Source organism: Saccostrea echinata, unplaced genomic scaffold (genome assembly GCF_033153115.1).
Source record: "Saccostrea echinata isolate AGI-Se365-2 ecotype Australia unplaced genomic scaffold, CSIRO_AGI_Sech_v1 ptg000056l, whole genome shotgun sequence".
Taxonomy (NCBI): Eukaryota; Metazoa; Mollusca; class Bivalvia; order Ostreida; family Ostreidae; genus Saccostrea; species Saccostrea echinata.
Genome location: NW_026889805.1, coordinates 6,926,324 through 6,948,652, shown reverse-complemented (window position 1 = coordinate 6,948,652; position 22,329 = coordinate 6,926,324). Strand labels below are relative to the sequence as shown.

At 37.0% G+C, this 22,329-nt stretch overlaps 1 protein-coding gene across 1 annotated transcript; it reads left to right on the top strand.

Moving 5' to 3' along the window:
* Window positions 1-233: 233 nt before the first annotated feature.
* On the top strand, window positions 234-19,890 carry LOC133173252 (uncharacterized). Its single transcript, XM_061308232.1, has 20 exons — window positions 234-313; window positions 948-1,502; window positions 2,178-2,255; window positions 2,584-3,138; window positions 3,246-3,323; window positions 3,440-3,994; window positions 5,475-5,540; window positions 6,898-7,170; window positions 7,285-7,569; window positions 7,656-7,709; window positions 7,791-7,982; window positions 8,071-8,268; window positions 8,366-8,521; window positions 8,630-8,863; window positions 9,050-12,784; window positions 13,139-13,609; window positions 14,474-14,964; window positions 15,052-15,154; window positions 19,186-19,265; window positions 19,510-19,890. Exons 1-20 carry the CDS (start codon window positions 253-255, stop codon window positions 19,564-19,566), a joined length of 8,277 nt encoding a protein of 2,758 aa, XP_061164216.1. The 5' UTR covers window positions 234-252; the 3' UTR covers window positions 19,567-19,890.
* Window positions 19,891-22,329: the final 2,439 nt, after the last annotated feature.

The window sequence follows — 22,329 nt, the reverse complement described above, 5'->3', positions numbered from 1 at the left end:
GATTTCGATCACACGGGCACTCATGTTCTTGTCTATACATACGAGAAGGACAATTTGTATGACGCATGGCAAATCACAATTAAATGTTAAAACTCAAGCATCAAGTGAAAAATCACTATGTTCCCTCAGTTTGTGGGAGAGAAGTGCGGATATTATGTTTTTTAGCTGATAATTATTTAAGTTCACTTTTTATTGTTGCTAATTCTAACATGATCGTTTTGATGGTTTGCCTCTTGCAGTGGTTCCTGAAGCATGCGTTTGCCGATATTACTGGCACTTCTGGGCCTCTTCGTCCATAATGCCTATCTACAGTGTAAGGAATTATTTTCTTAAGTAGAAATGTGTTATTTATAAACAATTGCCACAATGATATATTGAATTTATTGTTATGCCTCACTTTTCGAGAATTTTAGAGTTGAAATAATGTAAATGCATGTATAGTCATTCTGAAAAGTAGTTTTTGGTTTTGCATTATCATGTCATATTTCAAATTGCATTATCATGTCATATTTTAAAGAGAAATATTATGTAATTGCATAGCGCATATCAATATTATAATTGAGTCAAAGATTTTTTTAGATATTTTAAAAAATTTAATGTAATTTTATTCGATTCTTAAAGAACAACACGGAAATCCCATTTATTGGATTTTTAATTTCTTTAAAATGAATATGTCAATTTTTATGGATATCAGTTATAGTGATTTTTTATGTTTTCTCAGGAGCGTCCAGAAAATTGTCTTAGAAACAATTATTTTATATTTGCTTCTTTATCCTCTGAGTTCATTTTTATATATCATGGAAGTAATCTATTTTTATTTGTTGAATTTTTTTAAATATTCAAACTTTTATGCTGCAGCAATGTGATAATTCAATTACATAAATTTATTTATTTATTTATTTTTACATTGTAATGAAATATTATTTGATAAAAACTAACTATTTCAGCGTTGAATTGTTATGTCCCAGCCGACATCATGATCTTATTGGACGGCTCCGACTCCATTCAGGACCGTGATTGGATCAAAATGAAGGAGTTCGTCAAACTTCTTATCGATAATTTCGATATCGCCCGAGACGCCATACACCTCGGTATGGTGGTCTACAGCTCTAGAATCGGAGATCATATCGGGCTGAACTCATTTAAGGACAAAAACATGCTTAAGCTTCTAGCAGGTGCTTTGAATCACCCCAAAGCAAGCACCAACACAGCGAAAGGAATAGAGTATGTGAGAGAGAAGTTCAAGATGGATGGAAGAGACAATGTTCCAAAAATAGCTATTGTCATCACGGACGGAAGTTCAGACAATCCTAGGGCTACCAAGCTCCAGGCTAACGCAGCTAAGAACGAGGGAATCAAGGTTCTAGCGGTGGGGGTTGGAGGGCACATGTTTAAAGACGAATTGAGGAACATTGCGTCCAAACCCAGTAAAATGTTCACATCTCCTACGTTTGGAACCTTGATAACTCTAGTTACAGAGATTAGGAATATGGTCTGTCAAGGTAAATTGAGACACATTTGTGACATTGTGAGTATCATTGTGTATCCCTCTAAATGTAAATTCATTCATTTGTTTTAAGTATTAATAACATTATTCCTCTTAATATATTCCAACTTCAGTTTTAGAAACATTATTGCTACCTGTACTTTTAAAAAACATTATTCCACTTTATTGCTTAGAAATGTTCCCCATTATTACATTTCAGTTACATTCCTCTGTTACATTCCAGTAACTTTATTCTTCCTCTGTTACATTTCAGTAACATCATTCCCACAATTATGTTTCAGTGACTTTATTCCCTTTGTTATGTTTCAATTATAACCACTAGTACAAGAACATCAGTTGCGAGTCAGTAACATTACACTTTAACGTCTATATTAGAAGTTACATCATTCCTATTATAATTACTTTTCAGTTTTTACCACAGCCACCACTAAGTACTACGTCAAAAATTATGTTTCTAATATTTTCCCCACTTTTAAGTTTCATTAACTCCCACTATAACATTTTTCTAACATTTTCAACACTTTTACATTTCAGTTACATGTATTATCATTACCACTACTACTACAACATCAGTTACTACATTTTAGTAACAGTATCCCCCTTTTACGATCCAGGAACAATATTTCCCCTGTAACACTTAAGTAACATTTTCCCCACTTTTACGTTTCAGTTATTACCACTACGACCACCACTACGACAACTCCAAAGATTCCGACAATGGCACCTATCTATGTTCCACCTCCAAAAGGTAAGTAACAAACTAAAATTACCCGTATAATAGTTAATTATAGTAAGAAAATGACCACTATTAAATTGATGGTACCACCATCAAAGGGATTAGTTATATTCAATATCTACTGTAAAACGAAAGCGTGACCACTTACAGGTAGCGAAAATTAAGTTTAGATCCAGAGACAAACTCAAGATAGTTAACGAGAGCTACATTATATTTTGTGAATCACTTTAATAATTTTCAGCGTTTGGGGCATTTCAGTACCGTTTTTGATGTAACATCTTCAGCTTTTTTTTTTTCGATTCAACTGAACTCACGGCGTTGTTTAAAATATCTGTTTAAGATCTGATCTGCAATGTTCCTGGGGATATTGTTTTCCTTATGGACGGAAGTGACAGTATCAGTGATGCCGATTTCATGCGCCAGAAAGCCTTTGTTGCCAACATGGTGGACAATTTTGAAATCAGTCCAGAAGCAATTCATGTCGGCATGGTGGTATTCTCCACTATGATTGGAGACGTTGTAGGGCTCCAACCTGCAAAGGGTAAATCCCTCCTCAAAATTCTTGCGAAGAGTTTGAAACATCCCAAAATAGGCACCAACACAGCAAAGGGTATACAGAGAGTTAGAAAGATGATGGCAGAGGAAGGAAGACAGTTTGCGCCCAAACTAGCAGTTGTCATTACTGATGGTCGGTCGACAAGGCCACAAGAGACTATTAGAGAGGCAAATCTAGCCAAGGCTGAAGGAATAACTATGATTGCCATTGGTGTAGGAACAGAGATATTCCAGGGTGAATTGAGGCAGTTGGCGTCTTCTCCACAGCAGATGTTTGAAGTCAGAGATTTCAGTAGACTGGGCCAAATCATAAATACCATGAGAGATCTAATCTGTCAAGGTACGGAAATATCACAAATTTTAAAAACATAGGTCAGTTCGAAGAATAATCAAATTATGAATAGCATTTTTTAAAAATTCAATAAGGTTTGTAATTATGTATTTCAGAGATAAAGACTACTACAACCACTACCACCACAACAGAGATGCCGACACCGCCACCGTCCACGGTGCCACCACCTGAGGGTAAGGCGTGAAAAATAGATGATTCAAATTTCTCATTTTGAATTTCCTTAACATTGTTACCGAAGGTGGTTGTTATTTTTTTCTATTCCAACAAACAAGTAAATTGAACTTTTCAGGTCTTATATGTAATGTTCCCGCGGATATTGGTATTCTATTGGATGGCTCCGACAGCATTGATGACCGTGGATGGACCAAAGAGAAGAACTTTGCTGCTAACTTGATTAACAACCTTGACATTGGCCCTGATACAATCCATGCCAGTGTGGTAGTATACAGCACATTGATTGGTCAAACTATTCCCTTTATACCTTTCAAACCGAAAACCTTGCTAACAATTCTTGCCAGAAACCTGAAACAACCAAAAGTTGGTACTAACACTGCAAAGGGTATTCAAAAAATGAGAGAGTACTTCCGCACGCAAGGTCGGCCTAATGCCCCAAAAGTCATGGTCATTGTAACAGATGGTCGATCCACTAGACCCAGTGCAACAATAATGGAAGCAGAACAAGCCAAGCGAGAGGGAATCATCGTTATTGCAGTTGGTGTTGGCACTCAGATCTTCAGAGATGAACTGCGACAAATCGCCACTAACGAAAGGAAGCTGTTTGAAGTGTCCGACTTTGCTGCCTTGCAACAAATAATCATCGCCATTAGAGATTTAATTTGTCAAGGTAAGTTTGCCATACGCTTCAGTTAGTATATGTATACGTGCTCATACACAATTGTTCTCCTCTCACCTAGCAGGGGCTATTTAGAGGTCGAAAGATCCAGTCTTAGTTTACTTCCTAAAAGGTCTTTAAGTCACTAATTTTAGGCTGCTTCATAAGTCTTAAAGTCAACAATCTTTACGCTGTGAATAGACTAAAAAGTTGCACGTGTGCGTTTTGGGGCGATACAGGGAAGCTATTTTGAGGTTAATGCTAAATTATTATTTAATACTTTTTCGTATCAGACAGTCAGTTCTTCATTTCTAACTTGAAAATTCATACTAATCCTATTGAGTAAAGTTCATTCTTGTATTATTACGTTTTACATAAATATCATTTAAAGTACCTGTCTGTCATTTGTCAAGAGATCATAAAGTTATGAAATTTGAGTTCATACATGATGACGAAGTAAAGCAGGTATGTTGTAGTTATTAATGTCCAATTAACACAGGAAATGTCATTTTTCTCTTGGGCAGACATGGAGCAAACTATCGCACTATGAACAAACTAAAAACACTATACAATTACTGTTTTAGCTAGCAGTTGTGCAATATTAAAGCTGATGTCCACTGCGTAATTACTGCATTATTTCTTTAGTTTACTTGGAGCACTTCCGTGTTAATGATTGAATTACAACAGACTTAATGTTGATGACTAGCCCCTAAAAGTCTTGTGATGTTGCATTAATCTCTCTTAATTTAGATTATCAAAGCTGAACTTAGTTGTGCTTTAAGGTACATTACAATTAGCTTTAACTAATAAATTGGCGGGTAAATAACGAAATGCCCGGATGACAATGTCGAGGAAGAAGGGGCACTGGGCAGGAATCCAGCTACGCCCAGAAAGAGAGAGATGACAACGTCACAGTTAAACATGGTTATCATTATTCATTGTCATTAAGGTGAGAAAGGCCAGAGCGGTCAGTAGTGATACTGAGCGAGCCCCGCCATTATCGAGATTGATGTTCCAACTGTGCATAGGTTACACTGTAATGTCTATCGTTGTGCGGAATACCCGCAGGCGCAGCCTAAAAAATACGTGTGAAGTGTACAAATCTATCCGTAGGATAATTTATAAAGAACAAGTGTATTTCTCAATTTTTATGTCATTTTTCTCTACTTGTTTATACTTTGAAAATATTCATAAATTAACTTTTCTTATTTTCAGTTTAAGTTCTTATTTCCTTTATTTTCATGTTTTTTTTTTATTGGTTATTTTTATTGTTAGATTTTACCAAATGATCCATTTAATATATCTGAGATAAATAATCAGTTATAATTATTATGTAGTAAGATTTAAATAAATCTAAACTGTTTCTTCAATAAAGATAAAACCAGAGAAGCAAGTTCACACTGACAAGGACGGAGAATGGGGGTATTATGATCAAATTTTCGGTATAAATGTCGATGTAGGAAGTCATTATGCTGTTTATGAATATTTTCAGTTATTACAACCACCCCGCCTATGCCGACGACCACCCCACAACCTACCACCACCACTCTGGAACCAAGTAAGTACACAAATATACAATTTAATTTATAGAGGTCAAATTTAATAAACAGAGGTAAATATCAATGTGAATGATGAAGTTTTTCTATCATCATTAAAAAAAACAAACAAATAAATAAATGAAAAATGATCAATTAATTAATTAATTGTTTATTAATTTATTTATACATTAATAAACTAAAAACTTTTGTAGTAATGCTGTTGTCATTTTGTTTGTATGATAGATAAACTTTCTGTTGTTTAATCATGAAGATTCAAATGAATATGAAATAATTAAAAACTAATTAAGAAGTAGAATGTATATCTAGCAGTAATTCCGAGTAGGGGCTGGGTTTACAACGTGCAATTATTTGGCTGGTTCAGTGATAAAGTTAGAATTTTGATATCTCAAAGATTCTGAGATGTAAACAAAATGAAACATCTTGAAAAAACTGTCTACCGATGCCATTTAATTTTCTTTTCATTTTATTTACTTTTTTTTAACAGGTGTTCATAAACACTTCTTTTTTTACAGTGACAATGTCACATTTGATTACTTTTCAAAATATTACCTTGTTATTTTGACATCACAAAAATCGTTGCCATTATTTATTAAATTTTGTCACTGTGGCAAATAAGAAAATTCCAATTTTTTTTTATCATATAAATGCATGTTTTTTCCCGTTACTCATTTTGAACAAGGGACTCTGGGGTATTAGAATCCTGATTGGCTTTTTGATGTATCTATTTTAAAGATTGTCTGAGGGTTGTGCTTAATATTTCTCGATGTTAAAAAAACCTTTTCCAACAGAGACAATACTTTTCATAATTCTGTTGAAGACAGGCGTTGCATTGACAACAGTTCTCAAACCGTTAGGTTGGGGGAGGCCACATTAAATGAAATGTCAACATTTAGTCAAACAATGCCAAATTACAGAATTACACATGTCGCAAAAATATCAAACGGCCTTCTGTAAATAATTTTAGAAATATTCCTTGTAAAATGTCTATTAAGGAAATAAAAGTCACGACATATCCGCTGTTATATCACACGGAATCATTGTTTTATCTAATAATAGATCATTTGAATATCAGTGAATGGTAGCAAGATTTTTTTTAAGCAGCGATATTTTGTTATGTTTTAAGTTAAATATAATTAAGACAAACATGAGAAATTAGCTACTGATGAACCGCTTTGAAGGTTTTACATTTTCCAAGTATCCTACAACATAGCTTTCAAAAAAAGGGGGAGGGGGGTAGATAAAATCATAGGCTATATACTGTCGCAGTAATACTAAGTAAAGATTTGTTCTAACACAAAAGATCCTCACATTTAAAATGAATTGTTAGTAAGTAACTGATTTTGTCCTTTTGTGCAGTTCCCGGCTGTGATGTTCCAGCTGAAATCATGTTCATGCTACAAGGTTCACAGGGCTTGAACGGACAAAGCTGGTCAGAGAGCAAGGACTTCCTCAGCACAATGGTCAACAACATGTACGTCAGTCCCAGCGCGCACCATTACGGTATGATCGTATACGGTAGTGGAATTGGAGACCACGTGGGTCTTCAGCCTTATAAAGACAAGTTCTCCTTACAGAACTACTTCAACTCTCTGATGAAACCAGCGACACCTGGTTCCAATGTAGCCGAAGGTACCCCCCCACATTCAATGCACTCAAAGAAAGATAGATTTGTTTCATTTCAATTCAATACTATTATTTTTATATGTATTTCTTTTAATTGCGCTCATGTTTTTTACCCATAAGCTTTGAAGAAAATGCGAGAAATGTTCCGAGAACAAGGTCGACCGTCAGCTCCGAAGATTGGAGTTATGATAACAAACGAACCGACGTCATCCCCACGACTCTCAATGGCTGAAACAGATCTTGCCAAAACAGAAGGCGTCAAACTCTTTACAGTTGGAGTTGGGAACTTAGTGGACAGAAATGAGTTGTTGAATACAGCCACTAGTGAAAGACATGTTCTCCTTACACCAAACACAAGGAGTTTGGAGTCTATTCTGCCAAATCTTCGTCACTTGATATGCGAAGGTAGCTAGCCTACAAAAAGTGTTCATTTGAGTACACAGGTATGTTTTGAATTTGACTATTTCTCACCTCTTTAATTTTATTGACAGAAATCCAAACACCAGTCACTCCACGCCCCCCACATCCGTCTCACAACTTTACAAGTAAGTTTACTATGATCGTCAGGTGTTTTTTTCTGTTGAAATTTGTGAAACATTTTTCCATCTTGAATTTTTCCTCCATAGGTTTGTGTGCCGGTTGCCTGTATGACAAGGGAACAGGATATAACTTCTTCCCCGGTGACTGCAGTAAATTCGTCCAGTGTTGGGAGGATAATGGCTACGTTCACGGTGTTGTGAAGGATTGTCCATTTGGAGAGTTCTGGAAACAAGATGAATTGAAGTGTAAACAATCAATACATGTCCATTGTAACATGGGTGAGTAAAGTTTATTGACAAGAAAATGAGCTTGGATCTGTTGATGGAAGAAGAACTTGAACAAGAAAAAATATGTCTGCAATTTCAGATCCCTGCTTACATGCTCCCAACGGATTCACTTACGGGATGGACAGCAGTGGATGTCGTGCAAATTGGGTTTGTGTCAATAGTCACAGTATTGGGTCATGTTGTGCCCCTGGAACTCACTACGTGGAGGGAATGGGATGTATGAGAGGTCTAGCATGTAACAAACCTTGTCCTCTGGGTGGTGGAAAGATTTTTACACGTAGGTTTTCAAGAAACATTAGAAGAATATTAACTTGTTTTGATAACTTCATCGTAGATTTTCGAATGAATACTTAAAGTCAGTTTTATTTCTCAAGCTTGCAAGAAACAACCGCATTGGGACAGAAGGTTCTACATGGATGATGTTCCACAGCAGAAAATCGTACGTCACTGTGCGCCAGGAACAATATTCAGCAAAGAGTACTGCACATGTATTCCTGATATGGAGGGTTTAATACCAGTGCTGCCTGGAGGTAAAATAACATTACAGATCTGATACAAAAAACTTACATAATTTTGAACTCACTCGTGTTCCAGATATTTTAGTATAAGGAATTTGAATATCTAGCCTCTTTTACTAGATCAGTGTAAAGCGTCAGCATATCTTCCATTTGACGTGGATTTGAAAGATAAATCGGGATCAAACACAGCAGTAATGGCTAGGAAAGTGACTGTCACGCCGTATGGTAGCGCTCATTTTACCGGAAATAGTGCTTTAACCTTGTACAAGTACGCAGATGCTACTCTGAGTGACAAGCTTCTAATCAGCTTCAAGTTCAAATTTGATCGATGGCCGGACAGTTTAGACCATGCAGGTATAAATAATATTAAAAGTAATTTCAAGAAATTATGTGTTTGCTAGTTTAAAAGGAGGCTCATTCATCAGTTGTAAATACATTGTTTAATCATTTCTACTGTTTTTCACAAATAAATGTCTTGCTTTATTTGGCATTGGAAATGCAAATCTGAAAAATTAAATCATCTCTTTTGATATTTTGTAGGTAGGGTAGTACATCTGGAGAAAGGTGAGACACACTGGAGATTTGACATACAGAGCAAGACATGGACACGTAACATAACCATTGGCGGAGGATGGGATGCTCAGAGACTAATGCGCATGTTTCGGAAGCTGATGGGTTCCACAACAGCACAGCAGATGAATTTGCATATGATAGAAATTGCTAATTCTCCTGACTTCAAAGCCTTGCTACACCATTTAGGATTTATGCCTGATGCAACCAATGCTCTTCAAATCCTCCGCATTTTATTTTCTGGAGAAGGCTCTGGTTTGATCAGTCAGATAATACAGAGAATTGGTCATGTCCATGGCTCTACAGAAATCAGAAGGTTGTTGTATAATCTTCTTCGTATTGAGGGAATGAACAAGTGGATAAGAGATCATACCGGAAACAATCATAAACATGTTTTGGTCAACTGGCAGCGATTCCTGAATTCACTTAATCTCAACGACAAAGACTGGAACAAAGGCAAGATCCATGGATTTAATGTCAACCACAACATGGGAAAACTTATTGCAGATCTCTGGAGAATATTCGTTAACGAAAGAGGCATGAACACAAGGGATTGGAGGGACCTCCTCAAAATTACCTTTGCCCCTGATAAACACAGCCACTTGGGAATAGAGTTTATGAATGAAATTGAAGGAGTGCTTGGTCGAAACAAAACAATAAAAGATCTATGGTTTGACTTTTTGAAAGGAAGAGGTGTTAGCGTTTCCATTTTTGGAAATTATAGCGGGAGCAGTGGGGAAGGTCATAAGCATAACAAAAAACACCAGCACTTCCTCCAGTACATAGAAGATTTAGTACGAAGTGGAAAAGGTGGGAAAATGTTGAACTACATATTGGGTGGAGGAAAAGTGCAGACCGACCACGGAGGCTTTACCCATCAAGGTCTTGGAAACATTGCAGATATCTGGAGGGAATACGTTACAGAAGCTAGACTAGACCAGGACAGTTCCATGTATCCGCATCTTACATGGACTCGCACTGGTGGAGGAACTGGTGGACAGAGAACGGATATATTTATTGATGAACTTAGAAATGTTTTGGGCAATGATACTATACGTAGCCATTTCCTTGACTTCATGCGAAAATATGATATCAACATAGTGGGTACGAGTAATGGATGGAAGCTTGAACGTGGTGGCCCCACAAATGATGTGGGTGCTTGGTTATATTGGCTTTTCACCCAGACTGGAAAAACAAAAGATGGATCTGGAACAAACACATCCACTTTCTGGCCCTGGTTAACTGTAGAAGGGTTAGAAGGATTGGATATAAGCCTGGTATATGAATGGATATTTGGTCCAGGTGGGTGGAATAATGGTGGGCGTATAGGAATAACCACTAACGGTATAACCACTCTAGCGGAACTATGGAAGCTATATATGGCAGAAAATCCATTAGATAGAAATAAGTGGGGTAATAAACTGATCTGGACATTGCGTAGTGGTAACAATGGCTACAGAGATAATTATTTGTTACTTAGAGAAATGAGACACATTTTATCTAACCAAGGCATGCTTAGAAGGTGGCAAGAATTCTTAAAAACACATAACTACAATATAGTACTTAATAATAACGGTTGGGATGTAATTAAAGGCGGGTCGCGCAATGACCTTGCCGCGTTCATTACATGGCTTTTCGTAGTGGTAGATGAAATGGAGAGCTCGTCATTAGGCACAGACTTTGACTGGATATTTGGAAACGACTGGAAAACGGGAATTACAAGTACTGGTATTCAGATTCTCGCTCAACTGTGGACAACGTTTATGAGGGAAACAAATATCGATAAAAACGCGTGGGGGAATGTACTCTTCTGGACACTTCGAACAAACACCGGTAAACCAGGACTACAGGACTATATTTTACTCCTTCGAGAAATGCGGCACATTCTTGGTGATGACTATTTCAGACAGCAGTGGTTGGAGTTCCTTGCGAGACACACATACAATATTGTATTAACACACAATGGCTGGGATGTAGTCAAAGGTGGATCTCAGAACAATATCGCCGAATTTATTTTCTGGCTTTTTGCCACTGTAGACGAAATTGAAGCTTCTGCTCCTGGAACCGACTTCAGCTGGATAATAAGTATTTCAGGATCAAACAATTTAAGAATAAGTATTACTCAAAACGGACTCCATGGCTTGATGAATCTGTGGGATATGTTCATTGCAGAATCAAACTTGGACAGAAATTCATGGGGAAGCGTTCTGTTCTGGACTTTACGTGCTCCAACAGACACTGTTCAGAACCAGCATTATATTTTGCTTTTGAAAGAAATGAGACATGCATTAGCCGATAATACAATGAGAAGCAGGTGGCTTCAGTTCCTCTCAAAACATAACTACAACATTGTATTAGTGAGAGAAGGGTGGGACATTGTAAAAGGTGGATCTATAAACGACGCATCGGCCTTCATCTTCTGGTTATTTAACATTGTAGACAGTATTGAGAATTCATCTATCAGTGATATTGATTGGATTTTCACTCAAGGAAAACAGAGTTGGGATCGATTCAACGGAAGGGGATTTACGATTTCGGGGTTGCAAAAACTAGTGGTTCTGTGGGAACAGTTTCTGTCACATATCCACATCGATACGTCTTTGTTTGGGAATATCATGCAATGGACGAACAGGAAGAAGACAACCGGTGAAGTTACCCATCAAGACTACCTTCTCTTTTTCCGGGAAATGAGACACCTACTGGACAACGAGATGATTAGAAATCAATTTATCGATTTCATGGCCAATAGCGGATATAACATCGTTCTTACAACCGTGGGATGGGAAGTGGAGCTTGGAGGAACACGAAACGACATTGCTGGTTTTATCTATTGGCTTGTTACGACTGTTGACGTCATCGAGTCGTCGGTACCAGGAACGATAATCGAGTGGCTGTTCATCACAGATGTTACGTCGTATATCGGTACGTCATCAAAAAATAAGTTTGCTCTTAATGGTATAAGGTCCCTTGCAAAGTTATGGGAAATATTTCTCGCGCAAAATAAAATCATTTCACAGAAGTGGGGTAAAGATTTACTTTGGACTCTGCGAAATGTCAAAGGCGCTGACAAAGTTAATTTTGTTTTACTATTGCAAGAAATGCGAAATATCCTCATTAAAGGCGATTTTAAAAATAAATGGAAAAAGCTTCTAACAGCGCGTAAGTGCAATGTTGCCTCCACATTAAATGGATGGGATTGTTATTGTGGTGCTAACATCAAAAGAGACGATACAGACGCTTTTCTTTATTGGCTATTCAAATCTTTTAGTACAAAAGAGTGGCATCACTCGACGCGATTGAAACTGAACAGTCGCATTCCTTTTGCTCCAAGTGGAATCAGAGCATTGGCACGATTTTGGCGCTGGTTTGTTTCGCGAAAAAGTGTTCGCAAAAGGGGCTGGCAGAAAAAGCGATGCTGGAGTAAAAAAAGAAATATCAACTATTTATCTCTTATTAAAGAGATGCGCAGCATTTTAGGCATTACTAGTGTGCGTCGTTCTTGGCTCCGCTGCATGAAAAGTTACAGCCGTCATGTTGTACTGACAACAGAAGGATGGGATGTATTAAGTCAGGGCTATGCCAATGACAATAAATTGTGGGTCTATTGGCTCTTTTCTGCATATGATGAGCTGATATCAACATCAACAAAAGCCCAGTATAATTGGTGGTTCGCAGGTATAGGGAACTATTCAGACTGGAGGGCTGGTAAGAATGAGTTCAACATTTCACCCGCTTTCTGATCCGCTGCTTCTAAACTCTGACGTCATTTCAAGCTCGCAATCTGCTTAGCTCAGTAGAAGTAGTACTAATGCGTTATTTATAGATAGGAAACACGTATGTCATGTGCTAGACAATAAAAAAAAGAAAGACTGTAATCTGCAGAAAATAACTCTTTATGGGTAAAGGCAGACAGGCGTATAATCAACATATATAATACATAACTGCACTAACAATGCATGGAATTGTGAATAATGTTATGTTTTTTTGTTTCTCAGTATCTTGAATTGATGTCTTTCGTGTCGCTTTTAGTATTATCAAAATATCATAATTTACATACAGTAGACACACCCACTGGAGGTCACAGGGAACTTCCCTTTGGCCCGGTAGTGAGGAAATACTACTGGGACTTTGACGACGAGGGCTGGCACAGACGTCTGTTCACTGGTTATCCGTCAGGCTGGTTCGGTTTAAAATACGGTTTCACAAAATATGGACGTAAGCATATAATGAATTTATGGAGAAGGTTTATTTCTCAGTTGAAGTTACAAAAATTCTCATGGAAGGACAAACTTGTTTGGTCCGACCGTGAGGACTTTTCTGAATCAGTTTCGGAATACATGGATTTTATCACAGAAATGCAAAGTCTACTATTCAATACTTCTTGTAAAGAAGATTGGTTAAAATTTTTAAACAATCAAAAAATCCGCCTGTCGTTAACGGAGAATGGATGGGACGTCAATGATGACGATCATGACGCCGACAACAGTGAATGGGTCAGGTGGCTGCTTCTATTTCCTATTGCTGGCTCAGGTAAAATTGGTGCATGTAAGGAAGATGCACGATTAGACCTAGAATAATACAGGTATTAAACAGTTCTGTACCATAAACCTGTCATATAATGTGGGTTGTCTATTACTAATCAAGTTTTTTTTCTTCAGCATCTACGGTATATTAGATAAATGTTAATATATTTGAGTTTAACAATATTTGTTGACGGGTAAAGTTTGTTTAACTCTATTTCTGTATATATTTGTAAGGAAAATAATTAGATAATTGTTAGCATAAGCATTGGTAAGTTGCTTGACTTCAGTATTGGTGTTCAGAAAACATCCTTCCCCCCTCTTCTTCACATTCCGTGGTCCGTGGAAACTTGCTCAAAATGACACATGCCTTATTATTTTTATTGATTATCTACGCTTCTTTGATACAAAGTAAAATAATTTCTTTAAACTTTTCTCAATAGTTATCCTCCTACAGCCTTTTTGTTGACAAAAAAATGTAGACCATCAAATTCTGCAATTTGATACATCGATGTTTAAAATAGTTTATGATGTTTCCACTTGAACAGAAATGCAAAAAAAAATGCCTTTACCCATTTCATACTGTTAGTTACTTTGTCAACTTTTTTAACTAACCTGTTCTGTCTGAAACAAGATATTTTTTAGAAACTATGTTTTTGAACTCGTATTCAAAAGTAAATCAATATAGTGGCACCTTAAGCAAGAATTTCTGGTTGATTTCTTGCACTTGTTAAACACCAGTAGCAGAGTTTAAGAAATGTTCTGTAGTATTTGCATGATTATATATTCCTAGTGTAGAATTTGTTATACTCGGACCTCATACCCACTTAGGCTTGATGTATAACGGCTTTGCTTTCTAACCTCCCCGTTTTAGGTTCATCTTGGATAGGGGGAACTTCCAGCGCCTCTTCGTCAGGAGGCATCAGTGGTCACCATGTGAACTCGGCTTTTGGCGAGGGCTGGTCTAATATACTCTTTGGCGGTCCTTCCGGTTCTCATTCAGGCGGAAGTTCGGGTGGTTCATCCACCGAGTCTTTAGACTCTATTTTGAAAAGTCTCTCTACTGGTTTCGCAGGTGGCTCTGGTACAAGTTCCATGCAGGACAGTCTAGATTACTACGGAGGAGGATACGGCATGGGGGATATGCTTGGTTTAATGGCTGCGGACGAATTGATGAGGAAGAAACGATCTACCGATAATGTACGACAAAAACGTCAGGCGCACTCATCTTTCCACTATCAGTCATTGGTTGGCAATTGTTATGGTAACAACCCTTCAATAGATATTGCAGCCAATGAACAAAATGTAAAAATGACATTGGTAACTGAAGGCAGCAGTCAGCCAGGGGAACTTATCCTGCCAATAGTATGTGTTCTGTATTTTATCTCCAGTTTTGTTATATCTTTTAAACCCTTGCAACAGAAATATTCATTCATATTTTGATACATGCAGGTCAAGGGGTGGAATGAAGTTACTCTAGTGTACAATGGAAGAGATATGCATGCAATGGTCAATAACTGGCAGGGAGAAAAGAAGACATCTATACCAATGAGAGGTATGTTTTAACTCGCATCAATTAATTATACATACGTCAGAAATTTAGGGGGGATTCTTCTCTTGCCCCCTTCTCCTGATTTATACGTTGAAGATTTCCTTTGTTAATCTTTATTTCTCCAACTATTTACTCCTTTGCAGATGTTTGGTATGTAATTTACACCTAGTCATAAAAATATTATTTACACATTACTTGAATTTGTGGAACATCTTGACGTCTTTTACGAGTGAATAATTAAAAGACGATCAAGCCTTAGATCATTAAGGATGTCTATAGTCTGTTTCATGGTAGCACCGCCTATCTCAAAATATACTAAAATCCTAGACCTACTAGGTTTCATTAATTTTTTTCCAAACTTTCTTATCTCAAATGACCCTTCAAGATTAACTAGTAAATTGAAACAGCGGCATATTCAAAGTTTAATGAGACTTAACACGAGAAAATGGATCCTCCATGATTTTATTTTCCTCTGCTTACCGACAGTAACAAAATGGCGTAGCAGATGAGAGAGGTCTTACTCGGAAAAACTCTGGACATAACAATTAGCCTGTGAGCTTGACTGAAGTTGTGGAAATAAATTCCGGGGTATTTCCTTAGAATTTAAAACATCGTGTCATTCTTGATCGTTTAAAATTGTACGTATTTAATCGGAGGAAAATGATTTTGGAATAATGAAATATGTTTTTGTAGAATTATTTTTCTACAACAATTTAAAAAATAATTTGGACTTGATACTTCATTCAGTGATGTGTATAACCTGACATTTTTTCAAGACATATCAGAGAAGAGAAAAAAATCTTGCATCACATGTCATAAATAAAAATTCACTGTATTTTGAAATGTGAAAATGACGAATAGCATACAGTCGCAAAAGACCCATTAAACAATTATGAGTAGAGCAAACATCAGAGGCTGGGATCAGGTGCCAGGAAGGAGTAAGCATCCCCTGACGACCTGTCAAACCCGCCAAATGCCCCTTGTCAGGATAGTGTAAACGGAAAAATCACAATTCAGTATGAAATAATGGCCTAACAATTTATATGAAAGACGTCAATAATTGACGAACGATAAATTGCATTTACAAACATGGTCATTGTATCGACAATAGAATTGATGAAATATTGAATGTAAACAAGATTGCTGATATCCTTTTATCATCAATTTATTTAACAGTAGCCTACCTTGTTACTCACAAAAGAATTTCTTCCCATGGTGATGTGTCAAACCTTGAATCCCATTTCTCAATTCTTGGTCATAGAGGGACTCAACAGTTTACCTAGCCCAGACTGGGTCCTTAAAATACATCAGTATAGCTTTTGTGACTTACGTGGTGTGTCATACTGCTCATTAAAGGCTTCATGCCAAATGTAAAATTCCATTTACCTTTCAATTAAAAGCTTTGAAATTACTCAATTTATCACATAATTCTTCTTCTTGGCAATTTGAAGGAATCACTGTTTAAGTCGTGCCTCAAAGATGAGATCATTACTACTGTTCATTTTGTGTTGATTTGAACGAAAACTAATGATAACTTTTAAAAATACTTCAAACAATACTTATGTTGACAAGAGTGAGTCATAACCCTGATCAATACCCGTTATAATAACAGGTATAGTAAGATATAATATAACATATAATAATAATGTTGAAGGACAAGCTGATTATAATCATTAAAAATATTCACAACATAACAATGAAGCCACAGATGAGAATGAACAATAAGTTTACACAGACCATGATCTTACCTGCTTTTATTGTTACGTCTTCATACTGCAATCAATCTTTGCTACAAATTGCAAGATAACCTCATTCAAAGACATTTTTTAGAATTCCTTGCATCTGTAGAACCAACCCTTAAGTCAATGCCATATCTTTAAAGCCAGAAAAGGGGATGGTTGATACTTTGAAATAATTGTTTAATAAAATTATTTTTCTGTTTTGATCTCTACAATTGCTTGTTTATTTCTGAATTTCCTTGGGAACAAAGTCTTAGAATGTACCGTCTTGTAGAGTAGGCTTTCCTCTTTAAATTCCCCTGGCAAACTTGCTCTAAAGCAGGACCAACCCACCCCCCGGAAAAAAGGCTTTAGAGTAGCATCTCCCCCACAAAAAAAATGACTCTGGAGTAAGATTTCATCCTACACTAGATTCGTTTTCTGGAGGGGGGAGGTCATATTCTGTGAAATAGTTATAGGGTGAAATTTCCGCCAGACCCCCTAATAAAATATCAAGTCTGTACTAATGTGTAAGGGGGAAGGGGGCGAAGTATTGTTATAAGTGCCCCTTCTATAATTTTCCCACAGTTGCTCTCGCAATAGACAATCTTTATGAATCTTCACAAAAAGTCTAATTTTGTCTTCAACATTTAAAATTTTCAAAATGGCGTCCAGTTCCATTGAAACGTACGAAATATGAAAATTGAAAATATTAAATCTCATTTTTTTTCCCTCAGTAACTGACCAACCAATTCGTTTGAAGTATTTCAGTCTTATTCTTTGCATCTGATCAAACTGGTTTTTAAAAAAAATATGGTACAGTGTAATAGCTGGATATATTTTAAGTGTAGCCATGGAAACAAAAAAGGAAGATTTATATTTTAAATGGATTTTTTTTCTCCAATTGTATTTCAAATTACATGTACATAATATTGATGTATTCTTTCCAACTTTTTTGGGCTTAAATATCAAAAATAGCCGCCGTTGCCAGGTAACACAAAAGGACAATTTCTAAAAAATTGAAATTTTGCAAAACTCTAAGAGAGCATTTGCTTTCTGCTTTCAAATTTCAAATCTAACATTACAATTTATTCAAATAAAATCTATATATCTTATTTTGACTTAGTATTTCTCCCACAATTTTTACAGTAGTGTATCTGTCTTGAATCCGTGGCCATTTTTCGCTCATCATCCTCGGGAAGCTTGAAAATGATGCGTAGAAATACCCCCGGTATGCTTTGATGTAAATCCTCTAAATGACTCTATTTGAACTCTTTTATTTAAAAATGGTACAAAAAATGGCGGTTTAAATCGAAGCAAACACAGCACCTAGATAAATTCCTTTTAATTATGCATTGCCTTTTAATGTGGATTTGTGTCCATTACATAAATTTATTCCAACAGTGGTTGAGGAAACAAAATGAAACTTGTGATAAAAAGGGTATGTCCCGATTTTAACCACAACAAGCGATCGAAGATGGGGCTGAATTTCCAGACGTGAAATATGAAGGACTGCCCAGAGATACGGTGAATCGTCAGTCCAAATATCTAGCCGAGCAGAATCTCCGCCGAGATTAAGGTCGAGGAGACACAACTATGCCAAAAGCAGTGTTTCTTCTTTTGTTTTTTTTCCCCTTTTTTCCTTTTGAAGGACTGCTCAATTCAAATACTCACAAAATGTTACGTGGAATCTGTCAAAAAAATATATTTTAGAAATTTTTTTTTTTGCACATTCTTTGTAAAAGTATAGATTCTTCGATAAAATATAAGGCCAGTACAGGGTAAACAAATTATTAAATCTCTCAAAGTGGCCTGATAAACATTTTAAAATTAGTGAAAAACAGGCATCGCTGCGCTAATTAAGAGAGGTGTTGAGACCTTGAGTCTTGAGATATTTTGAGGGACTAATTTTTTACAATTTTCCTCGAGTTAAAATTTTGAGTTGAGACTCAATGATTTGAACTATATGTTGTAAGTTGTCATACTAAAATTGAACAATTGAGTCGAAAACACTCGTATTTCCATTAAAGAGAGTTAACTCTCACATAAATTTTTAGCTAAAATATTGTTGATATTATTTTAAAATAGATAAAATAGGGAAATCCTACTCTGAGAATGAAAGAGGGAGAAATTTGGCTGTAGTGTGTGATTTCCACCCGGGGGAAGTTCTTCTTTAGAGTACAGATTACGGGGGGAAAGCTGGCTCAGGGGGATCCTACTCTACAAACCGGTATATAACTGGTGAAAAGTAGGAATATTCATCATCTTTTTCATGAAGAGCTCTCCATTTCTTTTTCTTTTTTTTTTCATTTTCAGGAAATATTCAGTCCAGACCAGAAGGAATTTCGCTGGGTTCCTGTCCAAAATATGATGGTCTCAAAGGAAAAATAGATGACGTAAGTTATTCAGATATAATAAATGAGCTATATTTATCTGAAATGCGTTCATCACGAAGAATGTAAGATCCGCTCCCATTATGCCTGGTAGGAGAGAGCTCCAAACAACGGCTTCAGACAATGCTTGAATGTTAACCCTTATGACAATATGGTTCAAGAATGTGTAAAAAGAAATGCTTTTTTTCCGTCTTCAAGAGAGTTTTTAGTTAGCTTGGTTAATTATTTAACCCTGTTTATTTTGCAGTTTGTGTTTTATGAGTGCATTCCATTGGCTATACAGAACAAGATTGGACAGTTGTAGCCGTGGCGTGTGTGAAAACTTTTTTTAAAATTCCTCTCCCTCCCTTTGACAACAAGAGGAATGTTTACATCTTTCATCATTATTCATCTTCATGGGATGTGCAGTTAACATGGACTGAGGAATTCTATCCGACAGAACAATGTAATAGTACCATATTCTGGGGTTCCCGAAAACCTGTTATTAACAACTTTGACAAAAGAGTTTGTCTCATTAACAACATACGTACCTAAACAGAACAAATAAAATCATTCGTTACAAGTATGGTGCTCTAGTCCCAAACTAAGAGAAACTGTTGTGTAAAATAAATCATATTTACTGAGGAAATCTTCCTTTTTATCATTTCACTTGATCACTTAATGATCAATCTGGAAAACCATGTTCTTTCTCCTTCATATCTGGAAAACCATGTTCTTTCTCCTTCATCAATTCATGGTTTTCATAAATGGACCAAGTTTTTTCCAACAACAAAGAGGTAACTGCTTTTTGGTACATACATTTGTCACTCTAATACTTTAAATAGCATTTCTGTCTACATTTGTGGAAAATTAATGAAAAAAACGATTTATACATGGGTGAATTAAAAAATATTGAGTTACTGAAAAGGAAAAGGATGAAGAAGAACAAGTCTCATACGTTCTTTTGTGGATTGGTGAGAAGGGTCGTGATATTTATAATACATTTCCAGCATTTTCGAACGATGATCTGAAAAATCTGCAACCACGCTTCGATAGATTTCTCAGGTACGTTCAACCCAAGTTAAACCCAATCTTCACCAGATACAAGTTTAACAATGAATACAGGGACCAAACACGTTTGATCAGTTTGTAACGAAATTGAAACTTTTGGCCAGAGACTGTAATTTTAAAGACACTGATGAAATGATTAGAGACAGAGTTGTGTTCGGTATTCAATCAGAAAAAATTCGGGAAAAGCTGATTAATGTTGACGAGGAACTAACACTCGATAAAGCTTTTCAGATAGCTCAGGCATACGAGTACTCTCAGGAACAGCTTAAACTCGTGGGATAGCAGTCAGCACATGTGCAAGCAGTGTCCAAGTCTACACCCAGTGTACACTCATCAACAGAGAGGAGCGGAAGGAGACCACCCTTCCAGACAAAGACTCGATCCAATCCGACAAAGACTTCTGCCACCCCGACAAAGTTTCCATCTACAACAACGAAGACGAAGCCATGCGGCAAGTGCAGAAAGCGACATGGATTTCAAGATACTTGTCCGGCGCAAGGTCAGAGGTGCAACAACTGCCACAAGTGAAACCACTTTGCCAGTGTTTGTCGTTCGCGATCAGTAAATGACATTAATCATGCAAATTCTAGTAACTGTCCGCAGAAGTCCAGTGAAATGAACAATGTTAATTGCAGTAGTGATTCTTCACAGAGATCTGTTGACATTAATTATGATAGAGTATTTGACAATGATGTTCATGAGTCAGATTCAGACTTTAATATTGACAATGTTGATAGGAATGTTGGGCATGATCAAGCATTTATTAACATTAAGCTAGGCCCAAAACACAAAGAGGTTAAGTTCAAAGTAGATACAGGGTCTCAGGTCAATATTCTGCCCAATTCTTTGTACAGTGATTTAGCCCCCTGTCACACATTAAGCAAATCTAAGATCAAGCTTTTTGCTTATAATGGTCACTCTGTACACCCTTTAGGCTATTCTGTTATTCAAAGCAACCTTAAGGGTAAAGACTATAGCATTGAGTATCAGGTCGTACAGACACACTTGCATCCAATTCTAGGTTTACGAGCATGCTTAGATCTAGGCATAGTTCACCTCAAGTACTCTATTGATAAGCTTATGCCCTTCAGTAAGAGTCATGTACTTAGTCAGAAGTCAGATGTATTCCACGGTATAGGTCTCTTTTCAGGAGAATGCACTTTTCAGATTAATCCCAATGTTAGACCTATTGTCAATCCCCACACAAAGTGCCTGTAGCCCTACGCGACAAGCTAGAAGGAGAGTTAGACAGAATGGAGTCAGCACAGATCATCACCAAGGTAACGGAACCAACGGAATGGGTGAACTCATAAGTCGTTACTACTAAGCCAGCATCGGGAAAATTTAGAGTATGTTTGGATCCCATGGAACTTAACAAAGCTATTATGAGGCCACATTATCCTATGAGGACCTTAGACGATATCCTTCCTCAAGTCTCAGGAGCCAAGTGCTTTTCTAAGCTAGATCCCAGCTCTGGTTACTGGACTGTTAGGCTTTCACGTGAATCATCTCTGCTCACTACATTCAATACTCCATTTCGGAGATACCGCTACCTGCGTTTACCATTTGGCTTGAAGAACTCGCAAGACATCTTCCAGCAGGAGATAGACGAATGCTTCGAAGGAATGCCAGGAGTTGCTGCCATCGTTGATGACATATTGGTTTATGGCATGACACCACAAGAGCACAATGACAACTTAATCAAGGTGTTAGATGCAGGAGTGTGGGCATCAAGATGAACAAGGAGAAATTACAAGTTGGAGTTCAGGAAGTTGAGTATTTTGGCCACATCCTCTCAGCAGATGGATTGAAGCCAGACCCCTCTAAGGTAGCTGCCATTAGGGATATGGAGCCCCCCTCCAACAAGTCAGAGCTTCAGACTATCATGGGTATGATCACTTACCTCTCAAAGTTTGCACCAAATCTTGCTAACATCACCAGTCCGTTACGTCAGTTGCTGCTGAAAGAAACTGAATTTGTATGGGATGCACGACAGGTCAAGGCATTCCAGAAGGTC

Coding starts and splice junctions, on each gene's coding strand:
- LOC133173252 (XM_061308232.1), top strand. CDS start 253: ATGCGTTTGCCGATATTACTGGCACTTCTGGGCCTCTTCGTCCATAAT. Junction 7,983..8,070: donor ACATGTCCATTGTAACATGG/GTGAGTAAAGTT, acceptor CTGCAATTTCAG/ATCCCTGCTTACATGCTCCC. Junction 15,155..19,185: donor GACATCTATACCAATGAGAG/GTATGTTTTAAC, acceptor TTTCATTTTCAG/GAAATATTCAGTCCAGACCA.